Consider the following 24,431-nt stretch of genomic DNA (forward strand, 5'->3'; position numbering starts at 1 on the left):
AACAGGGGTTCTTAACCTTTTTTTTTGGGTTCCCGCACCCCTTCAATGAAATCAATTAACCCCCCCCCTAAACCACACGTTCACTAGTGTCTACTGAAAGCTACATACATTGCTGTTAGCCGCTAACACTGTTAACTGCTACTAACATTTGCTAAAATTAAAGTAGTTCACAGTTATACTCCCAATAACTGCCTTCACTCTAATGAGAAAGTTTCAGTAGTAAATCAAGGTGAGTTACATTCAGGTTCACTAGTATATAAAGGTGTTGCACTTTCAATAGTTTCTTTTAGTTTAATCCTCTGTTCTATTCCACCGAAGATCCTCCCACCCTGTCAGTGTTGCATTAATGTATTCTCCAGTTTTAACAGTGGTATTATTAAAGATTAGGCCCATGACCTTGGTTGACCCATTTCTACTTATACTTTTATATGAAACTATCATAATCATCATTGTGTATCTGGTGACCACCTACTGCAACATTTGAAACACATTTCTGGAAGGCGAGCAGCTTGTGGGAACCCAAGACAGAGCACTAGCAGAGTGGAAATGAGGAATACTTACTGCTGTGCACTAGGCTAGCAGGTGCAATTTTATTCTCCGATCCCATTGGCTCCTTTATGTCATTACCTGCAGTACCAGCTCCCTATACAATTCAAGCTGAGCTGTGGTAGCAGTGGAGGCTAGCAGCTGGTGGAAACCTGAGGTAGAGTGGTAGCAGGTTCAATATCTCCTCAAACTGGATCTATTAGCAGTTTGCCTGAGGATCACCCCTTGAAGGAATCTAGGATCGCATTACTTCTGTTTCTGTACCAGTTATATTACAATAACAATCTGGCAAATTAAAACTTAATGCCAGGAACATTCACTACCTATTCATTGGAAACTTATGGTTATATCTTATTAATTCTCCATTCAACTCTTCAGGATTAGTCTGCATCACTCCATAAAAAAAGAAAGTACCATCCCCCTTTCCAAGAAAACCCACAATGACTTGTCTTCATCATACACCCTGTGTTTTAGTTTTTAACTTTATATTCTATTTCTACCTGCCCATTCCTTCCTAGAGAGACTAGTGTCTGGTATGGTCATATTCCAGCTATGTAATTTAGCTAATATTACCTGTTCTGAAGAATGAATTCTCAAAAAGACAATTACCTAAAAAAAAAACTATCCTGGGGCGTCATTAACATCTAATGCTTTGTAATTAACAGTATATTTATATTATTTACATTCAACTGACTCTTAGGAGGGAATGGCTATTAAAAAATTAAGTTAAATCTTGTTAAATGAGTCTCACATCAACTCTCTTTGTATGCAAGGCCATTTTATATCACTGGAGTGCTACATCCTGCATAAGTACTACAATTAACGCATTTTGGTTATATTTACTGCCAAGTACATTAAAGTGTCATAGCACTGTATTGCAAAGCAGTGTTTTAAAACAGACCACTCTTCATTTTATAGAGAGACCTTTGTTAACATTTATGTATGTCATCTTCAAATGATTACCAGGCACATAAATGAGATGAAAGCTTTATATTGTCATCAGTCACTCATTTTTTAAACAACTCCGAGGTGAAATGGATTTAATTCTAGACATGTCAGATGAAGAGGAGTGGTAAGTAAGTTTGATCTGTTTTGCTGTGGCTCGGTGTGAAGCGGCAAAATACAGCAGAAAACCAATCCTGCCCAGCCATACATCAGTGATACGGGAATTGGTGGAGATAACAAAAGAACAGCCATACTGGTCAGACCAATGGTCCATCCAAGTCCAATATTCTGTTTCTAATAGTGGCCAGTTCAGGTCGCAAGTACCTGACAAGCCCAAATAGTAACAACAGATTCATGCTATTGATCCCAGGGACAAGCAGTGGCTTTCCCCTGTTTATCAATAGCAGACTATGGACTTTTCCTCCAGAAACTTGTCCAAACATTTTTTTAAAATCCATATACACTACAATTGCTGGTACCACGTGGAGGGCATAATCGAACGGGAACGCACATCTCCATGGGCGCTATGTCCGAAAACGGGTATGTGAAGAGGTGGGACAGACCGTATTATCGAAAAAGATGGGCATCCGTCTTTCGTTTTGAAAATACGGTTTGGACAGACCAAATACCATGGATTTGGTCCCTTCTGAGATGGGCGTTTTTTTTTTTTTTTTAGCGATAATGGAAACTAAAAACGCCCAGCTCAGAAACGTCCCAATCCAAGCCATTTGGTTGTGGGAGGGACAAATGTACAACACTACCATAGCTCTTAGGGGTGAAGGGGGCAACTACATGTGGGTACAGTGGGTTTTAGAAGCCTCCCATTTACCACCAAAGTGTTACAGGTGGGGGGGATGGGCCTGGGTCTGCCTGCCTAAAGTGCACTGCAGTACCCACTAATAGTGCTCCAGGGACAGGACTTGTTGCTGGTGTATAACCTTGGCACAGCAGTTCACACCTGAAGACTAATCTCGCTGAAAACGTCCTTTATTTGAATAAGCACCTTTACTCACAGTTAACTGCAGATCAGAGGTTGTGCCCCACTGGCAACGAGTCTCGCTGGTACTGAGATTAGCAATAGGTCCGAGCTGGCAGAATGGTGTACAATGCCCTCTTTCAGCAACATTCAAGGTAATAACTAACGTTCTCTAAAGTGGGTAACACATGAAAGTGTCTTACACAAATGGCCACTACCTCATGGACTACCGGAAACACAACAGGGCACACTCTGACCCAGTAAGCAGAGGGGAAAGCACCATGGGAGTAGAGCCTACCAACTACCAACATCGTGAGCATTTAACACAAGCTAGTGGAATCACGGAGCCCAATACCCTACACCCACCACGATGCATTGGTGATGTGACTCTGCAGTGCCCGTAACAGAAAAGGTGTTACACTCACCCGAGACCCACATTAGAACCAGGGAAAGGCTGTCAGAGGATACAACACAATCTTCTGTCATGGAGGTGGGTACGCATTTGAGGCTGGCATACAGTCTGGGAAAAAAAGGTTATAAAGTGGGTTTTTTTTGGTGGGAGGGGGTTAGTGACCACAGGGGGAGTCAGGGAAGGTCATCCCCGATTCCCTCCAGTGGTCATCTGGTCAGTTGGGGCACTTTTTTGGGACTTGGACATGAAAAAAGGGTCCAAATAAAACTGACCAAATTCTCGTCAAAAACGCCCTTCTTCTTTCGATTATCAGCTAAAGACATCCATCTCTCCTCGGCCGATAACCACGCCCCAGTCCCGCCTTCACCACGCCTCCGACACGCCCCGTGATCTTTGTTCGTCTCCGTGACAGACTGCAGTTGAGGACGCCAAAAATCGGGTTTCGATTATACCGATTTGGGCGCCCATGGGAAACGGACGCCCATCTCCCGATTTGGGTTGAAATATGGGCGTCTTTCTCTTTCGAAAATAAGCTGGATAGTCTGGCAACGAGTTCCAGAGCTTAACTTCGTTGAGTGAAAAAATATTTCTTCCTGTTCATTTTAAAAGTAGCACCATGCAACTTCCTTGGGTGTTCCCTACTCTTTTTACTTTTTGAAAGCATAAAAATATAGATTTATGTTTACTCGTTGTACACCACTCAGTATTTTGTAGACCTCTATCATATCCCCCGAGCCATCTCTTTTCCAAGCTGAAGAGTCCTCTAATCTCTTAAGCCTTTCCTCATATGAGAGGAGTTCTAGCCCCTTAATCATTTTGGCCACCCTTCTTTGAACTTCTTCTAACTCTGCTATATCTATAAGATATGGCAACCAGAACGGCAACCTCCTAAGGTCGTCCTGCAATTTTTCACAATCCACATGCATTTTAACAACTTTGAATAGTTTTGTGTCATTGCAAATTTAATCACCTCACTGGTCATTCCCATTTACAGATCATTAATATATATGTTAAATAGCACCTAGGGCACTTCACTATTCACCTTCCTCCACCGAGAGAATTGGCCATTTAAACCTACCCTCTGTTTTCTACTCATCTACCAATTCCTAATCCACAAAAGAACACTGCCTCCTATCCCATGGATTTTTAATTTTCTCAGGAGCCTCTCATGAGGTGCTTTGTCAAACGCTTTCTGAAAATCTAGATACACTACATCAGGTTTGTTCAACCTACAGCCCATAAGACAGAATCCGTCCCTCAAGTGCCTTTTTCTGGCCCTCGGACGCTTGACAATCCTTGTGGTGCTTAAAGTTGGATTCCTGCTTCCCCATCAAAACTCAGCTCTCTGTAAGCTTCAGCCAAGCAGTACTGGAAGTTCGGATTGGTCTCATGGTTTCAGGTCTCATGAGACTTGAAATGGCAAGACCAACCCAAACTTCCAGCACAACATGGCTCAAGCTTGCAGCAAGCTGTGTCGCAGTGAGAAAAGCAGAAATCCCACTGTATTTTCAGCTGAAGCCAGGTGAGGGGAAAGAGACTGGATGAAGACTTGGGGGGGGGGGGGGGGGGAGTACAGGAGAGCAAGCGAGAGAGAAAGACTAAATGAAGGCTGAGAGGTATATGAGAGCAAGAGATTGGGTGAAGGCTGGGGCGTTAATGAGAGAGTGAGACTGGGTAAAGGCTGAGGAGAGGACAATGCCCTGTCATATTCTGTCACTATTTGACAAAACACACAGGTACAACAGTGCATGTTTTGCTCCTCCGAATGTTACAAAATACAAAATGTGGCTCCCAATAGAAAAAGGTTGGACAAGTCTGCACGACATCAACCGGCTCACCTTTATCAACGTGTTTATCGACACTTGAATGAAATTACTGTATATAAACACAACAAGCGGGGCAGATTCCATAGACAATGGAGGCCATATGAGATATTTTGGAAAAACAGGCGAGGATTCACAAAATTCTACTAATATTGTTTTTTGGGGGACACATGCCTACATAAGGGGAGAGGTGGGGGAGTGAGAGGAGAGACAGTAGAAGCAGAGCAGAGATACTGAAGAAACAATAGTTATCTCCTTTTAAGAAACGGTGTTGAAGTAGTTAGGGATCTTTAGAAAAGTAATCAGGAATGGGTTTTATAGATGTTGTGATAAATTCTGAAGATAAAAAAATGTTATATACTATTAACCTGTGCAGTGTCAAAGTGTGAGGCTGTTACCTTTACTTCACGTACTCAGATAATATTCCAATGAAAACTAAATTTAAACTAAAGTTAAACTCACATTAACATACATGTTTTTTCTTGAATTCTGAAAATTCAATTCCTGCACAGCTTCCTTTCTAAACATCAGCAGTTCTATTCTTATGTTTACAGAACATGCAGTTCCTGCTGGGAGAATGGTTTCATGTGCAAATTTTTGAAAGAACACGCAGACTCTGAATAAACAATTTGCTCATGTTCAACATTTTCTGTTGCTGTTTATTGAAATTACAAGGATATAGAGCTATTAATCATGGACTGGTCACACATTCATCAAGGGTGTTTTTCTTTTCTGGAAGGAAGGTCTGAAGGAAGCACTGTACATTCTGAAGAAAATTTACATACTGGCAACTAAATGCCTTATCTGGAAAACTATGGATTACAGATCAAATCAGAGTCAATACATCACTAAATCATGACTGCTACAAACTGAAAGGATGCGATAATAGCTGGAAGGCTAACATTCCTTGTTTATCATACACTACTATACAGTGATCACTTTTTGTTCAACATAGGACACTGAAAAGTTTAGACCTTGAGTGACTCCATTTAGGGGATTTTTTTTTCTGCTGCACTCTATGAAGCTTATTTTCAAAGCATGTGGTCGTCTCAAAATGACCAATGGATGTCCATGTGCTTGAGACGACCAAATCCTGAAGAGGAACATCCAAAACTGCAGTATGTCCAAATAGCAAGGGGGTGTGTTCTGAGCATGTTTTGTTCAGAACTAGGAAGGGCCAAAATCAAGACGTCCAACAGCAATTGCCAAGCATGAAGGAACGGCCAAGCCTAAAAAGAAGGATGTCCTGACTTACACCTGTCCAGGGTACAAAAAGATGCTCTGATAGAGCAGCTGACCACTGAAGGGATAAAAATCATTACACTTCATTAATCCCCCTGTGGTTTGCCGACCCCCTCCCTCTGCCTGAAAGTGAAACTGGGTAGCCTAGTAGTTAGTGCAGTGGACTTTAAAACCAGGGGCATAGTTACCGAAGGGGGGGGGGGGGCTCCAGGGCCCAGGCCCCCCAGTCAGATGCACAAGCTTTCTTCCATAGGCGCCTGGTTTAAGAGGGTTGGGGAGGTGGCAAATGCAACCTGCCTTCAGGGACTTGACAGGACCTCTCTGTAGCAGTTTCTTATCCCCCCCTCACTGGCATCTCGTATCTCTCCCCCACTGCAGCGATTACAGCTAACCTCCTTGATTACAGCAGTCTTCCTCAGAGCCTTGGCCTTCCCTGCTACATGCCCTGTCTCCTCTGATGCAACTTCCTGTTCCGCACAGGTGGGATGTGTGGCAGGGAAGGCTAAGGCTCTGAGGCAGTCTGCTGTAATCAAGGAGGTTAGCTTTAATCACTGCAGTGCCACTACCAGCAGCGATCAATTCAAGAGCGAGGGATCGGACTGTGGGGCGGGAGGAAAAGGGAGCAGAAGAGATGCAGGCTCTCCAGGATGGAAGGAGAGAGGTACAGGTACTGCTCTACTGGACCCTTTGGGGGGGGGGGGGACAGAGAGGAAAAGGTGCTGGAACCGCACCGGTTTGGGGGTGGCGGTGGAGAGGAGAGATACAGGATCTACACGATGGAGGTATAGTGGTGCAGGTACTGCTCTGCTGGGCCTTTGGGGGGGGGGGGGGGGATGTTGGACCTGGGAGGGGGGGAGAGGATTGTTAGATATGGACTAGTTGGTGGGAAGGAGAGAGAATGGACTTGGGGAAAGGAGGAGAGACACTGGACCATGAAGGAGTGGTGGGAACCGAGAGGGACACATATTGGCCCCAGAGTAGGGGATACAGAAGGAAGGGAAGAGAAAGGGGAGTGTCATGGAGATAGAGGAGATGCTGGACATTGAGGGAGCATATGGATAGGGACACAAAGAGACAATGCTGGACAGAGAGGGGACAGGGACACAGAGGGACAATGCTGGGAGGAAAAACAGATATTGGAGGATGCTGGACATGGGGAAAGTAGGAAGACAAGGCGAGATGCTGGAAATGGGCTGGGGTAAGAAAATGATGGGGGTGCTAGACACTGGATGGGGATAGAGAGGGGATACGCTGGACATGGGAGAATAGGGATATAGCGGAGATGCTGACACACTGCCTGCAGAGTGTGGCTTCTTGTGGTTTAATTTTTTTTCTATGTATCCATATTTTATGTTTGTGGCCACCTATTTTGTGCCCGGCAAGGGTTATTTGTGTTCAGTGTTTGTGACCAAGGCCAGGTAGTCTGTTTGAATGGAATTTTTGTTTAAGCCTCTGTAATAATTCAGCTTGTTCTGTTTCCCAATAGGCATACTGATGTTCTAGGCCCGATTGCAGTATTTATTGTGTTGGATTATCCTAGGTAGGGTCCTTGTTGTGTTACTTCTGTGAGTTAGTGGTGAGTTAGAGGTGTTATGGTAAAGTAAATTAGCTCTATAGGTCCTGAGTGATTTTTTTAGTCTTCGTATTACAGGTACTTCACAGTATGCTTGGGATTGGAAAGGATCTACAGTGGTGGAAATAAGTATTCGATCCCTTGCTGATTTTGTAAGTTTGCCCACTGACAAAGACATGAGCAGCCCATAATTGAAGGGTAGGTTATTGGTAACAGTGAGAGATAGCACATCACAAATTAAATCCGGAAAATCACATTGTGGAAAGTATATGAATTTATTTGCATTCTGCAGAGGGAAATAAGTATTTGATCCCCCACCAACCAGTAAGAGATCTGGCCCCTACAGACCAGGTAGATGCTCCAAATCAACTCGTTACCTGCATGACAGACAGCTGTCGGCAATGGTCACCTGTATGAAAGACACCTGTCCACAGACTCAGTGAATCAGTCAGACTCTAACCTCTACAAAATGGCCAAGAGCAAGGAGCTGTCTAAGGATGTCAGGGACAAGATCATACACCTGCACAAGGCTGGAATGGGCTACAAAACCATCAGTAAGACGCTGGGCGAGAAGGAGACAACTGTTGGTGCCATAGTAAGAAAATGGAAGAAGTACAAAATGACTGTCAATCGACAAAGATCTGGGGCTCCACGCAAAATCTCACCTCGTGGGGTATCCTTGATCATGAGGAAGGTTAGAAATCAGCCTACAACTACAAGGGGGGAACTTGTCAATGATCTCAAGGCAGCTGGGACCACTGTCACCACGAAAACCATTGGTAACACATTACGACATAACGGATTGCAATCCTGCAGTGCCCGCAAGGTCCCCCTGCTCCGGAAGGCACATGTGACGGCCCGTCTGAAGTTTGCCAGTGAACACCTGGATGATGCCGAGAGTGATTGGGAGAAGGTGCTGTGGTCAGATGAGACAAAAATTGAGCTCTTTGGCATGAACTCAACTCGCCGTGTTTGGAGGAAGAGAAATGCTGCCTATGACCCAAAGAACACCGTCCCCACTGTCAAGCATGGAGGTGGAAATGTTATGTTTTGGGGGTGTTTCTCTGCTAAGGGCACAGGACTACTTCACCGCATCAATGGGAGAATGGATGGGGCCATGTACCGTACAATTCTGAGTGACAACCTCCTTCCCTCCGCCAGGGCCTTAAAAATGGGTCGTGGCTGGGTCTTCCAGCACGACAATGACCCAAAACATACAGCCAAGGCAACAAAGGAGTGGCTCAGGAAGAAGCACATTAGGGTCATGGAGTGGCCTAGCCAGTCACCAGACCTTAATCCCATTGAAAACTTATGGAGGGAGCTGAAGCTGCGAGTTGCCAAGCGACAGCCCAGAACTCTTAATGTTTTAGAGATGATCTGCAAAGAGGAGTGGACCAAAATTCCTCCTGACATGTGTGCAAACCTCATCATCAACTACAGAAGACGTCTGACCGCTGTGCTTGCCAACAAGGGTTTTGCCACCAAGTATTAGGTCTTGTTTGCCAGAGGGATTAAATACTTATTTCCCTCTGCAGAATGCAAATAAATTCATATACTTTCCACAATGTGATTTTCCGGATTTAATTTGTGATGTGCTATCTCTCACTGTTACCAATAACCTACCCTTCAATTATGGGCTGCTCATGTCTTTGTCAGTGGGCAAACTTACAAAATCAGCAAGGGATCAAATACTTATTTCCACCACTGTATGTTTTTACTGAGATTACACCAAAATCAACTTTTTTTTTTTGTATGACAAGTTCCTGGGGAAATGCCCTTTTTCTGCTTTGCATCTGTTCTTAGAGAAGGAGCTATAGGGGTTTCTGTGGATGTAAAAATGTTTAAATTAACAGCTTGATAGTCCAGTGTGTAGTAATTTTTATATTTGATTTTAGGCTACATATTTAAACTGTTACTTCAAAAATATTTACCTGTTTTATTAATACAGCATATTAAGGTGTTTATATTTGTTATAAAGCAAAGTTGAAGGATATGTACCATTGCGGTAATTATTTTGCAGGATACTGTGATGCGTGTTGAGATGTTGACCAGACTCAAATCTACTGTAATGGCAAAGTTTAAGTTATGGGATAATAGAAATTTATTTTAAAATGTTAGTATTTCCAAAGGGCTCCTTTCACAAAGCTGCAGCAGTGATTCCTGCGTGGGAAACGTAACACTCCTAGGAACTGAATTGGCTTTGTCACATTTGCCACGCCAGGAATCACTACCGTGGCTTTGTAAAAGGAGCCCAAAGTTTCCTAAGTATGCATGGGGTTTACGTTTGATGCAGGTTAGGCTGCTTACTTAGAAATCTGTCATCAAGTGCACACTAAGACATTATTTAGGAGTACACCATGCACTACTCACACCTATATGCCTAGTGCCCCCTCATGTTAAGTCTGCCCCCCTCCCCCACAATGTCAAAGTCTGGCTACTCCACTGCTTTAAACCAAGGGACCCAGGCTCAAATCCCACTTTAACTTATATTTTGCAATTGTGAGCCCTCCTGAAACAGAAAAATTACCTACTGTTCCTAAATATATAAGACATCTGCAAGCCTGAAGTCTATTGAAGTGGTGTACATGCAGATACAATAAGTATTTTTCTGTTTCTGGAGGGCTAACAATTACAAAATAAAAGATTTGAACTTGGGTCCCTTGGTTTACAGTCCACTGCACTAACCACTAGGCTGCCCCTCTGCTCTACAAGGATGTCTGTGTGCCTATCTTCAAAGAATGCTGCCAGACACCCTTGTCCCTGCTTTCTTGACATTCATATGTTGGACATTCTGGTTTGTAAAATAGCTGTTCATGCTGGATGTCCTCAGCACACAGACGTCCATCTCATGTATTTTTGAACAGGAAATCCTGACATTTCCTGTTGGAAAATACAGTTGAATCCGTTTTGGACATTATGAGCTGGATGTCTTTATTCTGACTTGGATGTCTTTTTGAAAATGCCCTGTTCATTCTCTACTCTGGTCACATGTACTGCCGACACACTGCACAGCTCATAAGGAGATACGTTTTCTCGGCTACCTGCATGCTCTTTGTACCCTCCCTGGAAATTCACATATGCCACTGCTGTTGAATTGTTCATTGGCAGCAGCTAGAGAATGACACAGGGACAAAGTTTGTCCTCGTGGATTCTGTCTCCGTCCCCACCCCATCCCATCCCCGTGGGCTCTGTCCTCATCTGCAGAGGCCTCAAACGCTTATTTAAATCTTTTTATCAAAGTATAAAAAGGAACAATATGCTGTGCAACTGTTTATAAATCACAAATAGAAACCAATAATAAGAATAAGCAATTATAATAACTCCCCCTCACCACCACCGTCTACCCTTCCACCCCAACAATAGCTGACTTCTACTACCCCAAGAAATCCTAATCCACCCTGTTAAAATGTCCAGGGGTACAAAATACAACCCATTCTGTATGCCCTAGCAGGGGAGAAATATGCCCTATGAAGCACCGTTATGATTTTTTAACCTTTGGATGAATAATTCATCAACAATCTCAGGTTTCAGTCCAGTTCTATCTTCCATAGTGCTTCCTGCATAGAAAATGTCTTCTTAGAAGATGTGCTGGTAGCAGGAATGTACAGGATCCCCCACGTAAATTAGTTGTGGCCAGCATGTTTGCTTGCGTTTCCAAAAAATCAAAATATCGTTGTCTGCATAATTCAAACATAACAGTCCAATTCAATAACAGGCTTCAAAGTAGAAAATGACATGGGGACAAAGTTTGTCCCCGTCCCCACAGCTCTGTCCCCATCCCGGTGTCATTCTCTAGCAGCAGCAACTACCTATTTGACCTATCAATACACAACAAAATAAAGCACTTGGGCAGATAAAAATCAGGTGGCTCACTAGTCAAATTAGATTCAGACTGTGGAACATGTGTCTGAATGAAGGTGCGTTCCTTCTTAATGACTTCTACACAAGGATGAGTTGAGATACAAGTGCCATTAGTTTGTATAAATCTTTTTGTGGATGCCCTGGTGGCATACAATCCCCGAGTAAATCCAGTATGCATGTCCCACACATGAAAAGATAAAAAGTCCCAATGTCACTTCCTCAGTGGGAGGCGAGTGAGGATATCCTCGCTGTTCTCTACAAAAGGACAGTCTTCACACATTCCCCTAAGCTCTTCCCTTCAGCTAGATTCTGTATTTGTGTAATACATAGTTGTGAGTGTATGTCATTTATACAGGTCCAGTACAGAACAAACATTCAGACTTGTCAAAAGCTACACAATGTGTAATTTGTTAAGGGAATGTTTCTCAGTGATATACAGACACTGATAAGGCATCAAGGACAAAGCAAACGTGCAATGTGCATAATGCTGCCTTTTGTTCTATTTACTGATTGCAACATAAATGTGAAACTTTCCCAACTCCTGTATAATAATCTTTGATTTGATATGTTTAGTTACTGTGATCCACATTATATGTTCCACCTTTCTAGGAAACCCCAGTCATTTTTAAATTAAGAGAGTGTTTATCTAACCAATGATAAATGTCTATTTTTCTTTCAGATTTCACTAGTTCCTATGGAGTAGGGGCAGGTAAATGTTTTGGAATAGATTTATTTATTTATTATATTTGTATCCCACACTTTCCCACTAAAAGCAGGCTCAATGCGGCTTACATAGTAATAGGTAACACAGAATTTTGTTATGTAAAGTAGGAAATTAAGTATAACATAATAGAAGGATGGATGGGTAGTAAATGGATGGGTAGGTAGAGACAGGTGATAGAGAGAGGAGGGTAAGGTGGGAGATAGATTCTGGGTCAATGTCGTTTTCTCTTCAGTATATGTAAGGTAGATGGGTTCATGAGATTAATCTGGGTCTTTTGGGTAGGCTTGTTTGAATAGATGGGTTTTTAGTGCTTTTCTGAATGGTAGCAAGAGCTTTTTACCTTTTTTGCCCTTTGCCTGAGAAAAAAATGTTCCTTCTGTATCCTCCATCCAAATCCAATTGTTGGTGATGTCAAGAGAGCAACTGCATACTGGACAAGGGAAAATAAGAGCTACAGATAAAGACAGGGGGCAACCCAACCATAAGGCCTCCTGAGGCGGGGGCCTCAGGCAGCACATCTTTATCCAGGGGTGGCCCAAGGCAAGATGTCACCTGAGGCAGGGCTGAGATGCAGCCCCCCTACCCGGGACCAAGTTCTGGCATCTCTCCTCTTCCTTCCTTCATCCTGTTCCCTGATTTTACCTTCTTTTTATGTTTTTTTTTTAAAGCTGGTGGTGGCAGCGATCCCCATATGCTGCCCTGCCACCGGCACCCGCCTCTTCCCTTTACTGCAGCCGCCTGTCTGATGTAACTTTCTGTTTCTTCAGAGGCAGTCGCAGTAGAGAAGAGGCCGGTGCCAGCGGTAGGGCAGCGTATGGGAATCGCTGCTGCCGCTGGCTTTTGAAAATAAAAATGTTAAAAGAATGTAAAAAATCGGGGAACAGGGAGGAGGAAGGAAGGAGGGAGGGAGATGCCAGCACTTGGCCCGAGGATGAGGGGGGTGGTATCTCAGTCCTGCCTTAGGTGGCACCTTGCCTTGGGCCACCCCTGAATAAAGATGATAATGAGACTGATCTAGAAACTTAACAGGAGGATTTAGTTGGCTTTCATAAGATATATAGGATCTCTGGGTCACATCTGTTTAAGCAAGAATGTGATAATACCTTGGCCAAAGAAAACTAATTACCATAATTTATAGTGCTATTCTATAAATGGCGCTCAAAGTTAGACGCCGTTTATAGAATAGCGCTTTGTGCCGGGAATGGCAACTACATTTAGGCACAACCATTTACACCAACGAAACCTTGGAGAAAATCCCTGACCTAAATTAGGCATGGATCCCCCTTACTCTATAACAATGCACCTAAATTGTAGAACACCTCTGATCTGCAGACACTCCCATGGCCACGCCCTCTTCTTTTTAATCTGTTTTTTTAATGAAGAATTTTATTGATCCACACATAAAAGTTACGCACATAGATTTTGATGCCAATTAGCACCAATAATTGATTGTTAGGGCCCAATTATTGGTACTAATTGGCTTGTTATACAATTAAATTGCACACACAAATTGGGCATATGCCCAAATTTGCACACAATTTAAACCACGATTTACAGAATTTGGGGGATAATGGACAATTGCTTCTCTTTGGAATCTACAATCCAGGCAATGACACACAACAGGAAACAAATAAGACGTTGTGAGTTAAGGCAGCAAGGTACATGCCCTTCAGAAAGGGATCGCTAATTGAATAAAGCTGCAGGAAATCTGGACTGTGTCCCAGATACAGTATTACAAAAGATAAACAGAGCCAGGACCAAGAAGGATTCAAGTAAGCTTTTCTGAGCAGAAGTTTCTATCAGGGGCTTTCAAGATTTTTCAACAGTGGGCTACATGATCCGATATTTATGTATGGGTGGGTTGCATAACCACACACCCATTTATGTTAAAACCTATTTTAGTATGATATATGCTCATCACAAATTGCGATTTCATATCCACCAAAAAAGTACAAAGACCAGGGTTCACTCAATGCATGGAAATGCATTTAAAAGAAATAGGATGAAATATTTTTCACTCAAAGAATAATTAAGCTCTGGAACTCATTGCCAGAGAATGTGGTAACAGCAGTTAATGTATCTGGATTTAACAGATGGGGAAGCCATTGCTTGCCCCAGGATTGGTAGCATGGAAAGTTGCTACTAATTAGTTTTCTGCCAGGTACTTGTGACCTGGATTGGCCACTGTTGGAAGCAAGATACTGGACTAGATGAACCATTGGTCTGACCCAGTATGGCTATTACGTTCTTAAAAGGACAATCCAATAACAGGCACTTACATTAATGCAACACTTGCACATGCAAATATGAACAATCCTGGCACTGTACCTGAAAAAAATGCACAGAATACTTTCTCGTGTAAACTTATACATTTAAATCGCAGCAAAGTGACTAAGCACTGTTCTGTAAGGGCATAAGTGGCCTAGTGTATAACTGCAAGGGGGCTTTCACATGGGTGCAACTCCCACCTACACATGTAACTTATAGAACACAGTGTTATGTGTGCTCTTGCCACATTTAGGCTATCCCAGTTATGTTAAGTCTGCAGATGGTGTAACTATAGGTGCAAAAATGTAATGGGTGCTGATGCTGGGTTATGCTAGTATTCTATAATGGAATGTGGGCATCCAGATGCTGCCATAGAATATGCTCTCACCGCTTGGCATCAAGGCGCTTAAAAGGAGACACCCAGTTAGAGATCACCCTCCAAATGCTTTAAAATTGTGTGGTATGTAAATGTCATTTTTTTCCCTAAAATTCTCAAGTGGGCCCCATATCAAGGTCAATACATTAGTTACCTTTGTTCTATACCAACTGCTCACAGTTTCTCACCTCCTTCTTGCTCCCACAAAGAAAGCAAGAGATTTTGAAATTTTTTCCAACACCATTATTTTGCAAGTCTCAAATCTGGACATCTCCGTATTTCACTGTCTTACCGAAAAATAAATTTCATTATTACCCAAGGCTATAAGTGTGACTTGTAGTCCATATTTTGATTAAACTGTGTTAGGTAATTATTCCCTTGCCAGCCTATGCTGCAATTATGCTTTAAACTTCACATATCCCAGAGATCAGACACACACATTCTCACTTTCATTATTGGAAGTCTTAAACATTTTTAAAAACAATAATTAGTATTGTAAGTAATTCTGAAGGTCTCAATCCAGTAAAGATCTACATTCAAGTGTACAGCGCTGCGTACGTCTAGTAGTGCTATATAAATAAGTAGTAGTAGTAGTATTTACTATTTTAATTATTTTTTTTTTTGGGGGGGGGGGGGAACTTCATAATTGGCTTAAGCATAAAAAACATTTTATATGAAGGATCCAAGGGGAAGGGGGGAGGGGGAGAGAGGGGGGTGCTCACTTGGGCTATCAGAGAACAAGTCCAGGTGGGATAGGAAGGGAGAAGGGGGTGGAAGAAGGCAGGAAGGTAGGGAAGGGGGGTAGGGAGGAGAGGGAGGGTGCGATTACCTTCAGGTGTTTTGGGAGGGGGGGGGGGGGGGGGGAGTTAAAATATTGGAAAACTTGATGACAATTGTAAAGCCTGAACTTGTTTGAAAGGTATTAATCCGCAAACGAATCTTTTCCGGAGAGGGGAAGGCGGTAGTACGAGAGGACATGAAATGAGATTGAAGGGGGGCAGACTCAGGAAAGATGTCAGGAAGTATTTCTTCACGGAGAGGGTGGTGAACGCTTGGAATGCCCTCCCGCGGGAGGTGGTGGAGATGAAAACGGTAACGGAATTCAAGCATGCGTGGGACAGGCATAAAGGAATCCTGTGCAGAAGGAATGGATCCACAGAAGCTTAGCTGAAATTGGGTGGCGGGGGGAAGAGGGGTTGGTGGTTGAGAGGCTAGGATGGGGGAGGGCAGACTTATACGGGGTCTGTGCCGGAGCCGGTGATGGGAGGCGGGACTGGTGGTTGGGAGGCGGGAAATACTGCTGCACAGACTTATATGGTCTGTGCCCTGAAAAAGACAGGTACAAATCAAGGTAAGGTATACACATGAGTTTATCGTGGGCAGACTAGATGGACCGTGCAGGTCTTTTTCTGCCGTCATCTACTATGTTACTATGTTACTATGTTGTTCATATTCTTGTATGAAGGTGTGGTGTATTTTGTTGAAACATAAAAAAACATTTTATATAACCTAGAATTTGGTTGGCCCTGTATCTACAACCTGCCTGTCAGGACTTAAATTTTAGTCACTTCTGTGGAGCGCTGCCCCAAGCACATGTCCAAAGGCGAATGCCCCTTTGGAACACTGGCAGAGATCCTGGTGATCGGGTGGACAGTGCTGGAAGATGCATGAGGAGTACATTTTGTATGGATCTGTCAACATGGGGACAAGAAGAATAAGAACTTGCCAGTTGGAAGCTCTTCAGTGCAGGTGAGTGGTCCCATGGACAAGAACAAATTGTGGGAAGCATCTTATTTTCTCCTTTATAAGAAGGTACATAGGTGCAACATAATATATGTGTTATTATGCCTTCCTTGCCTAGGCACAGTTATACAATTTCCTTCCAAAAGTTTGAAGGTATCATGTAGCAACGCTAAAATAATTGTGTCTTGCCATATCATGGCTTCAGCAGGTATTTTTCCCGTAGAAAGCTAAAAGCTAAAAGTCTACTGAGAGATACTAGGAAACATTTAGCATAAAGAAAAATGTATGCATTAAATTAAATTTGCACACATTCAATATATATAGAAAGGGAACTATTTTATCATTTCCATAAAACCCAGTAATGACTACATGGATTTTGGACACAACTGGCAAATTAATATTTTCTTCATTGCTCATCAGAGCACGTTTTGTTCAATGAACTTCTGCTTCACTAAAATTCAAATGCAAGCTAATTTACAGAAGTGGAAAAGTAAATTGTCTGCAGTTATAAGCCCACAGAGGGGGGGAAAGGAAGACTTCCTTAACCTAAAGCATGCAATGTTTCCTTTAAAAAAACAGCAGTACTGACGGGGAGAAGGAGGCACTGCACTACAGTGCTGCTACTGAAGGAGGAACAGCACTACCCTGCCCTGTGGAAGCTCAGGCCCGATGAACTCTGGGCTAAATGTTGGTTGGCCCTGTATCTACAGCCTACCTGTCAGGCGCATGTCCAAAGGAGCATGCCCCTTTGGAATACCGACAAGAGCTCCAGCAGTGGTCCAGTGGAGAGTGCTGACGATGCTTGAAGACTACATCTTGTATGAAATATGGATCTGTCAACATTGGGAAAAGGACAAATAAGAACTTGTCAGCTGGATGCTCTGCAGTGCAGGTGAGTGGTCCAAAGACAAGGATAGACTGTGGGAAACATCTTATCGCCTCCTCCAGAACCTGTAGCATTTCTAACTTGACAAGCATACCTTACTCCCACAATGCAGTATATCCCTGCAAAATTCTCAGTTGGTGATCGCCGGGGACTCTGCTTTAGCTGGTACATCTTTTGAGCCAACTGTGGCTTCTATATCTGGACTCGATATCCTGCTCAAGGTGGTTTCTCCATCAGCTTGCTTCATGGACCCAAAAAGGGGTTGCCCCTACCAAGGTCAAGGTATCTCCTTGTAATATATGTGAAAGCTTCTGTCCATGACCGAGTTGTTACAGAAGAATATTATACAGCTGTGCAACTTCATCGGAGAGATTATGCTTAAGTTAGAAGACCTCAACAAGGTGACTACCATCAAGGCTAGACTTAAGGCCATGGAATTCCAGATACTGTCTCTCCCAGGCTGCAGGGCCTTTAAACATTAAAGGAAGCATTTTGATCCACCATAAGATGGAAAATCTGTTCAGAGCAAAGAATCTTCAGGGTTGATATTTAAAAGGACTTATCTGAGTATGGATTCAGAGACAGTACAGAGATGGCACAGTTGGGGTCCCTTCCACATTGAAAAACTTAAGGGAGGATGGACGTGATACCTTATGAATCTCTTTGGGAGAGGCTCCAAATTACTATTGGGGGGGGGGGGGGGGGGGCACACCAATATGTTTATATACAAATTAGCTCATTATATTAAGATTTCCAGACTCTCAGGCAACCACTTAGATTAACTTTTGGGAGCTGAACACATGGATTGGAGTCGATTTCCTTTTATGATATGGCACTATACCAAATATCTCCCTCAAAGAATTTTGAACGGCTTCTGAGTTGTTAGGAGTTTGATTTGAGTTTGGGGGTCCATGCTGTTAATATTAAAGGCCTTTCTTAAACAGATTCTTAGTACCATCCAGAACGCAGATCATCAAGAATGTTAATTTAGGATTATACATAGAGCTTACTGCTCTCAAACACAGGCAGTTAGGGCAGGGATCGCTCAGTCCCTAGTGTGCCTTACATTCAACAGGCTGATAATACTTATTTTCTAGCTTTCTGGGAATGCCTGAAATCATTCTCCTTTTGGGAAGACATTTTTTGTTATCTGGGATCTATACTGGGTTAGAAAATTTGAAGTGATCCCTTAGGCACACTTGATGGATCTCTTAGGGAAACATGGGAGGGGGGCCTCCAATTGTTTGTATATTGGTGGGGAAAAATGCATATTATGTCATTGGATTGGTAAAGATCCCTCATTGCATTGGTTTTGAAAGACGGCATGGACAGTTCCAACAGCATAAGCGAATGCAAAACAGACACTTAGAAAGAAGGGTTTCCTGCAAGTTTAGGAAAGTTATATACAAGCACTTCCATCAAGTGGAACTTGATATTCCATACACATCGAATCTGGGCTTGGCACACCCCTGGGAATACAGTGGGGTAGGGTGGGAATGGGCGATTGGGATGGTGATCACATGTACAATATACACATGGTCCCTGGTTTGTACCCAGAGCAGGTCAATAGGATGTTGGCTCCTCACAGGACTAATGAAGAACGTTTAATTGATGGGAAAGAAGAGGCAAACAGAGAGGAGCCATTTGGGGCACTAACTTCTTTTCTAGAGTAAGGGGTGGGGGAGCATTGTTGTCAGCTGGAATGCTTTAAGGGATGGGGGATAATTTGGGAGATTTTGAGATGGGGGAAGGGAATCTTCTATTGTTAAAAAGTTATGCTGTTTTTGGATTCTTTTTGTTTGCATATTTTGTCTTTCTAATAAACAGTTACAAATGAAAGGACTTATCCAGGAAGCAAGTCAGAACGACAGATATTAAGCAATACTATCCAGACAGTGCCACTGAATCTCTCTCTTTACAGACTGCCTTAGAACTAACTGGCAGTGCCAGAGCAATCCAGGGGCACAGCTGGAGCGGACACCACGATTATCCAGGTAGCAATGATTTTCAACACTGTGTCCTTGATAATTGTCCACAAAACTTAGCAATATCCAGCCTCTGTTTTGCTGTCCTCTCTGGACAGTGCTAGCATCTTGCTGCTCTATTTGAATATTCAAGGGAAGCCAGATTTGTCTGCTTGCGGCAGCCGGAGTTTAAGAAACCGCTGACTAATTGTATATTGGCTTGAGAGCACGCCTAAGCCCTTAAAACACACTAGCATAAAGGATCATTGGCATACTGAAACTTTCTGTACCCCCACCCCCTCCCTTATAGTAAGTCAATGTCTGGTGTAAGTTGGAATGCCTGAGTGTCATGTAATGCACACAATTGATAGTATTCTATAAGCTGTGTGTATCGCATGGCGCCAAGCCCATGACCCACTTACATTCCACCCACATGTATGCCCTTGAACTTACATACTAACTGGGCCTTTTACAAAGGTACGTTAGTGTTTTTAGTGCACGTTAAAAATAAGAGTGCACTAAATGCTAGACACCCATATATTCCCATGGGTGTCTCTAGTGTTTAGTGTACACTAATCATTAGCGCGTGCTAAAAATGCTACCGTGCCTTTGTAAGAAAAAAACCCTCAGTGATTTTAGGAGGTACTTAACACAACAGCGGTTAGTGCTTACACATGTACCTGTCAATTATTACAACTAATGATACACTAGTATTCTATAACTCACATAGATATTAAATGCTTAACATTAAGCACTAGCTTACAATATTGCCCTTTTAGACTGTCAGCCCTCCGGGCAAAGAAATACCTCATGACCTGAATGTAACTGATCTTGAACTACTGCTGAGAAAACAGTGTGAACTAAATCCAAATAAACAAACAAAACAAACTCTACTGGCCAGATTCCTTAAAATATCAGCTTTTGTCCTCCACTGCTACCCTTTTATAATCCTGTGTGTTTACATTTATACCCTTGCTTATAAGATTTTGCAACACCACTCCTAGATTGTTGGTGCAACCTCACCTTGAGTACTGTGTGCAAAAGGTTCAAAGATGGGTGACCAAAATGATTAAGGGGATGAACTCCTCATATATGAAGACAGACTTAAGATGTTAGGACTCTTCAGCTTGTAAAAGAGACGGCTGAGGGGGAAGTGGTATAGAACTGGTAAACATGAATCAATTGTTCATTTGTTCAAAAAGTACTAAGACTAGGGGACACTCAATGAAATTATATGGAAATACTTTTAAATTAAATAGGAGGAAATGTTTTTTTCACTCATTCAAATAGTTAAGCTCTGGACCTCATTGCCAGAGGATATAGTAACAGCAGTTACTATACCTGGGTTTAAAAAAGGTTCAGACAAGTTCCTGGAGAAAAGTCCATAGTCTGCCCCCCTCCTCATTCTACAGCATCTCTCTCTCTCTCTCTGTAGGTCCAGCATCTCCCCATCTTCTCCCTGGTCCAGTCTCTTGCTCTTTTCCCCACACTCACCTCCCATCCCAGCCTCTCTTTCTCATGATCTCTCTCCCTATGGGTCCCATCTTTTCACCTCTCTTTCCCACCCCCTCATCTGAGTTCTCTCTTCCCTCTCTCTTTCCATCCCCCCCCCCCATGAACCAACATCTCTCTTCCTCCCCCCCCCCCTCGTGATATGGCATTTCTTTTTTCCTTCTTTTCCTTCCCCCTGCCACCACCCACGAGTGTGGCACCTCTATCTCTCTACCTGCTCCCCCCCCCCCCACAGACCGGTATCTCTTCCCCTTCCCATCCTCCCCTCCCCCCAGCCATGTCTCTTTCCTTTCTCTTCTCGTCCCTCGTGCTGCAGTCCTCCAACCTTTGTCGGCGATCAAGGCAGCCTCGCCTCTTGCTGTCCCGAAAGTCCTCCCTCTGAAGTCTTGCCTATGCAGGAATAGGAAAATGTGCAGAGGGAAGGATTCTGGGGCAGCAGGAGGTGAGACTGCCTTAATCATGCATCCTACCGGAAGGTTGGAGGACTGCAACATGGGGAGGCAGAGATACCAGACAAGTACACAAGCACACTGGGGTGACAAGAATGATAGCACCTGCCACCCAGTAGCAACACCTGTAGATCCGACTGGGGAGGGGCCTGGGACAAGAATGGAGCACCTGGTCTCCCCCCAAGCTACGTCATTGCTGTATTACCAGTTAACATACAAAACCATATCATCCATTAAGTGAAACGGCACTATCCTCAACCAGTCTCCCCCCATTCTGCATTTGTCACTTAAAACACAGGAATTGTGCACATTAAGTGTCAAGCTGCTGGGTTAACTATTAGTGCAGGCATGCAGAACAGCATGCACTAATTCCCCACATTATCTGCTTAACACTCTTTAGTAAAAGAAACCCTATATTCCTTTAAACAATGCATTACAGTACTGAGTAAAATAAATATGAATAAGAGGTACATACCTGGCTTTACCAGACATACTTTCTGCTCCTTCTTATGTCGGACAGACTGTATATTGCTGTCAACCCCAGTTCCAGCATTTGTTTTCTTCCTGGTATAATCTTCCTCACAAAAACTTACTGGACTGTTTCCAGCCTCAGAGGGAGTTTTAACTGGAGAAACTGACTGGCTGCTTGGACAGCCCGTATCATCTAAAATGAGACAAAGAAGAAAGACAAGAGAGGCTAGTTTAGTCTACACATTACAAACTATTAATGACCATTGTTTAATTCTTCCTGATCCATGTGTGGGAACCGACATTTGTATAAGGAACAAGCTGACGACAAATCCAGGAGTGACTAACCCATTCCTTTATCGTGTACCTATGGAGGATTGAAAGACTTTACATCTTTCTAGACGGAGAATTGCTTCAGAGACTATTATACACCAACTTCTTGGGGAGAACTTTAGAGTCAAAATATACAGAGTACCCGTGTGGAAAGCCGGGGCGAGAAATCTAAGAGGAAATTAGTAGTAATTTGATATTTTAGTAGAATATAATAATTAAGTGTAACATCATTACCTGTATATTTTAGCAAGAGAATTTGGAGTGCTGTTAGTCAGGTACTACGAGTGAATGGGGAATGAGTGAGCGGGTAGTATTGTTTTTAAATATGATAAGCGCTCAGGATAAAAGCGCATTTTTTCAATAAAGATATTTGTCATAATAAGCTGGCTGGAGTGTCTTTGTAATCAATATGCTTTTAATCTACCAGACAGAGCACCTTTTTTTTTTCATGGCCTTTTACCTATGGAACAATCTTCTGATCACTTTACGTGCTGAACAAACCTACCTTAAATTTTGGAAAGGGTTGAAAACTTTGATGTTTAAACATGCTTTCCAAGTCCAACTGCAGGATTACTAGCTCTGGGAATCAGTCTAATTTATTGGCTCCTGAGTACCTTGCATGTACGATTTCTGCCCTCTAAAAAGTTTTGGCGTTCCTTTTGTTTCTATTTAATAGTCTGTAAACCGTTGCTTGCACAATGAAAGTAGATAGAGAAATTCCACAAACAAAAAATAAACCAACCTTGCTCCAAAATTACTGACACAGAACAAAGTAATAAAGCTATAATAGCTATTGCACTTCCTTCTTAAATAGTTCAAGGTGACCTTATTACATGATGTACCAGTGATTTCTGTAAATATGTCATTTAAAATAGGAATTGTTATGGAAAGCTGTAGAGTGAAGGCAGTTTTAATTAGTGATTCAATGATTAGGCATGTAGATAGCTGGGTTACTTGCCTGCCTGGTGTGAAGGTGTCCTGGGCCCCACAGCTCCAGAGGGTCCCATGCCAGCAAGTCTTCCCCCTTCTCTCCACCCCTGCAATGTCTCCCTCACCTTCCCTGTCTACCTTTAAAATGCATTGTTCTTCGAAGGGGGGGCCACCAGCACAGCAGCTATTCTGATATGCTGCCCATGGCTTCCTCACGCTTTCCCTCTGCAGCAGTCTGCCTAGGCAGAACAGGAAGTTGTGTCAGAGGAGGGAAGACTGCTGCAGAAGGCAAGCACCATGGAGACCACTCCTACAAAGAACAATGCATTTTAAACGTAGAACGAGAAGGTGAGGGAGATATCAGACAGGGGTAGAGAGAAGGAGAAAGACATGCGGGCCCAGGGAAGGCCCCTAGGGCAGCTGTTTTTAAAGTAGACCGGCAGGGAGGGGGTTCAAAGAGAGGGAGAAAAGCCGGACCAGGTGGGGGAAGGTAAAGGGGAAGAACTGATGGGTCTGAAAACAAAGGAGAGAGAGTCAGAGATGGTGGACAATGGAATGGAGGGGAAGCGAAAGGGAGAGATGGTGGACCCGTGGGTGGTGGAGAGGGAGGGAGAAAAGCTGAATGGGAAGGCAGTCTAGAAGAATGAGAGAGAAGATGGACCTGGGGATGGAAGAGAGAGAGGAAAGTGGGGAGGGAAGGAGAGATGCTGGATAGGAAGGTAGTCTGGAAGAAAGAAAGAGAAGCTGAACCTGGGGATGGAAGGAAGAGAGTGAGGAAAGAGAGGGAGGAAATATTAGGTCTGGGGGGATGAATGGAGGAAGAGATGCTGCACAATGGGATAGAGGGAGAAAACAGATGCATCAAGAGGAGGGAGGGAAGAAGAACAGAAAAGAGAGGGACTAATGTTAGACCATGGGGGTGGGCAGGAGGGAAGAGGTGGGAAAGAAAGATTCTTGGGGTTGGAGGGAAAGGGACAGGGAGATGTCAGGCAATGAAAGTGGGGTGAGCTACAAAAGTGGAGAGAGAGAGAGAGAGGATTCTAGAAAGGTTGGAAATATCTGGGAGAGCTCGAAAGGGAGTGGCAAGGAGATGAGCAAGAGGAGAAAGTGAAGATACCTACCTATACAGGTATTCTCCGAAGACAGCAGGTCTTATATTCTCACAATTGGATAAACGCAATCTCACGTTGCCCAGTCCGGAGCTTGTAAAAATCTGAAACAGAGCTTTGTGGAGCGTGGGAGCATGCCGAATACCTTCCCACCCGCTGCGAGAGCACGGTCACTGCAGTTAGATAATACAGCATAAAATAAATAAATAAATAAAATATAGGAGACTCCAAAGGGGGAAGGGGGGGGGGAGGGTTTGTGAGACTATAAGGCCTGCTATCCTCTTAGAATAA

General features: G+C 43.3%; 1 protein-coding gene across 1 annotated transcript in view; it reads right to left on the minus strand.

Moving 5' to 3' along the window:
* Positions 1–24,431, minus strand: part of SYBU (syntabulin) — a 109,863-nt gene that overhangs the window by 61,592 nt on the left and 23,840 nt on the right. The window contains exon 4 of the mRNA XM_030218227.1: positions 21,776–21,964. Within this exon, the coding sequence (XP_030074087.1) occupies positions 21,776–21,964 (189 nt within the window). The remainder of the gene's footprint in view (positions 1–21,775; positions 21,965–24,431) is intronic.

This window comes from Microcaecilia unicolor, chromosome 1 (genome assembly GCF_901765095.1).
Source record: "Microcaecilia unicolor chromosome 1, aMicUni1.1, whole genome shotgun sequence".
NCBI lineage: Eukaryota > Metazoa > Chordata > Amphibia > Gymnophiona > Siphonopidae > Microcaecilia > Microcaecilia unicolor.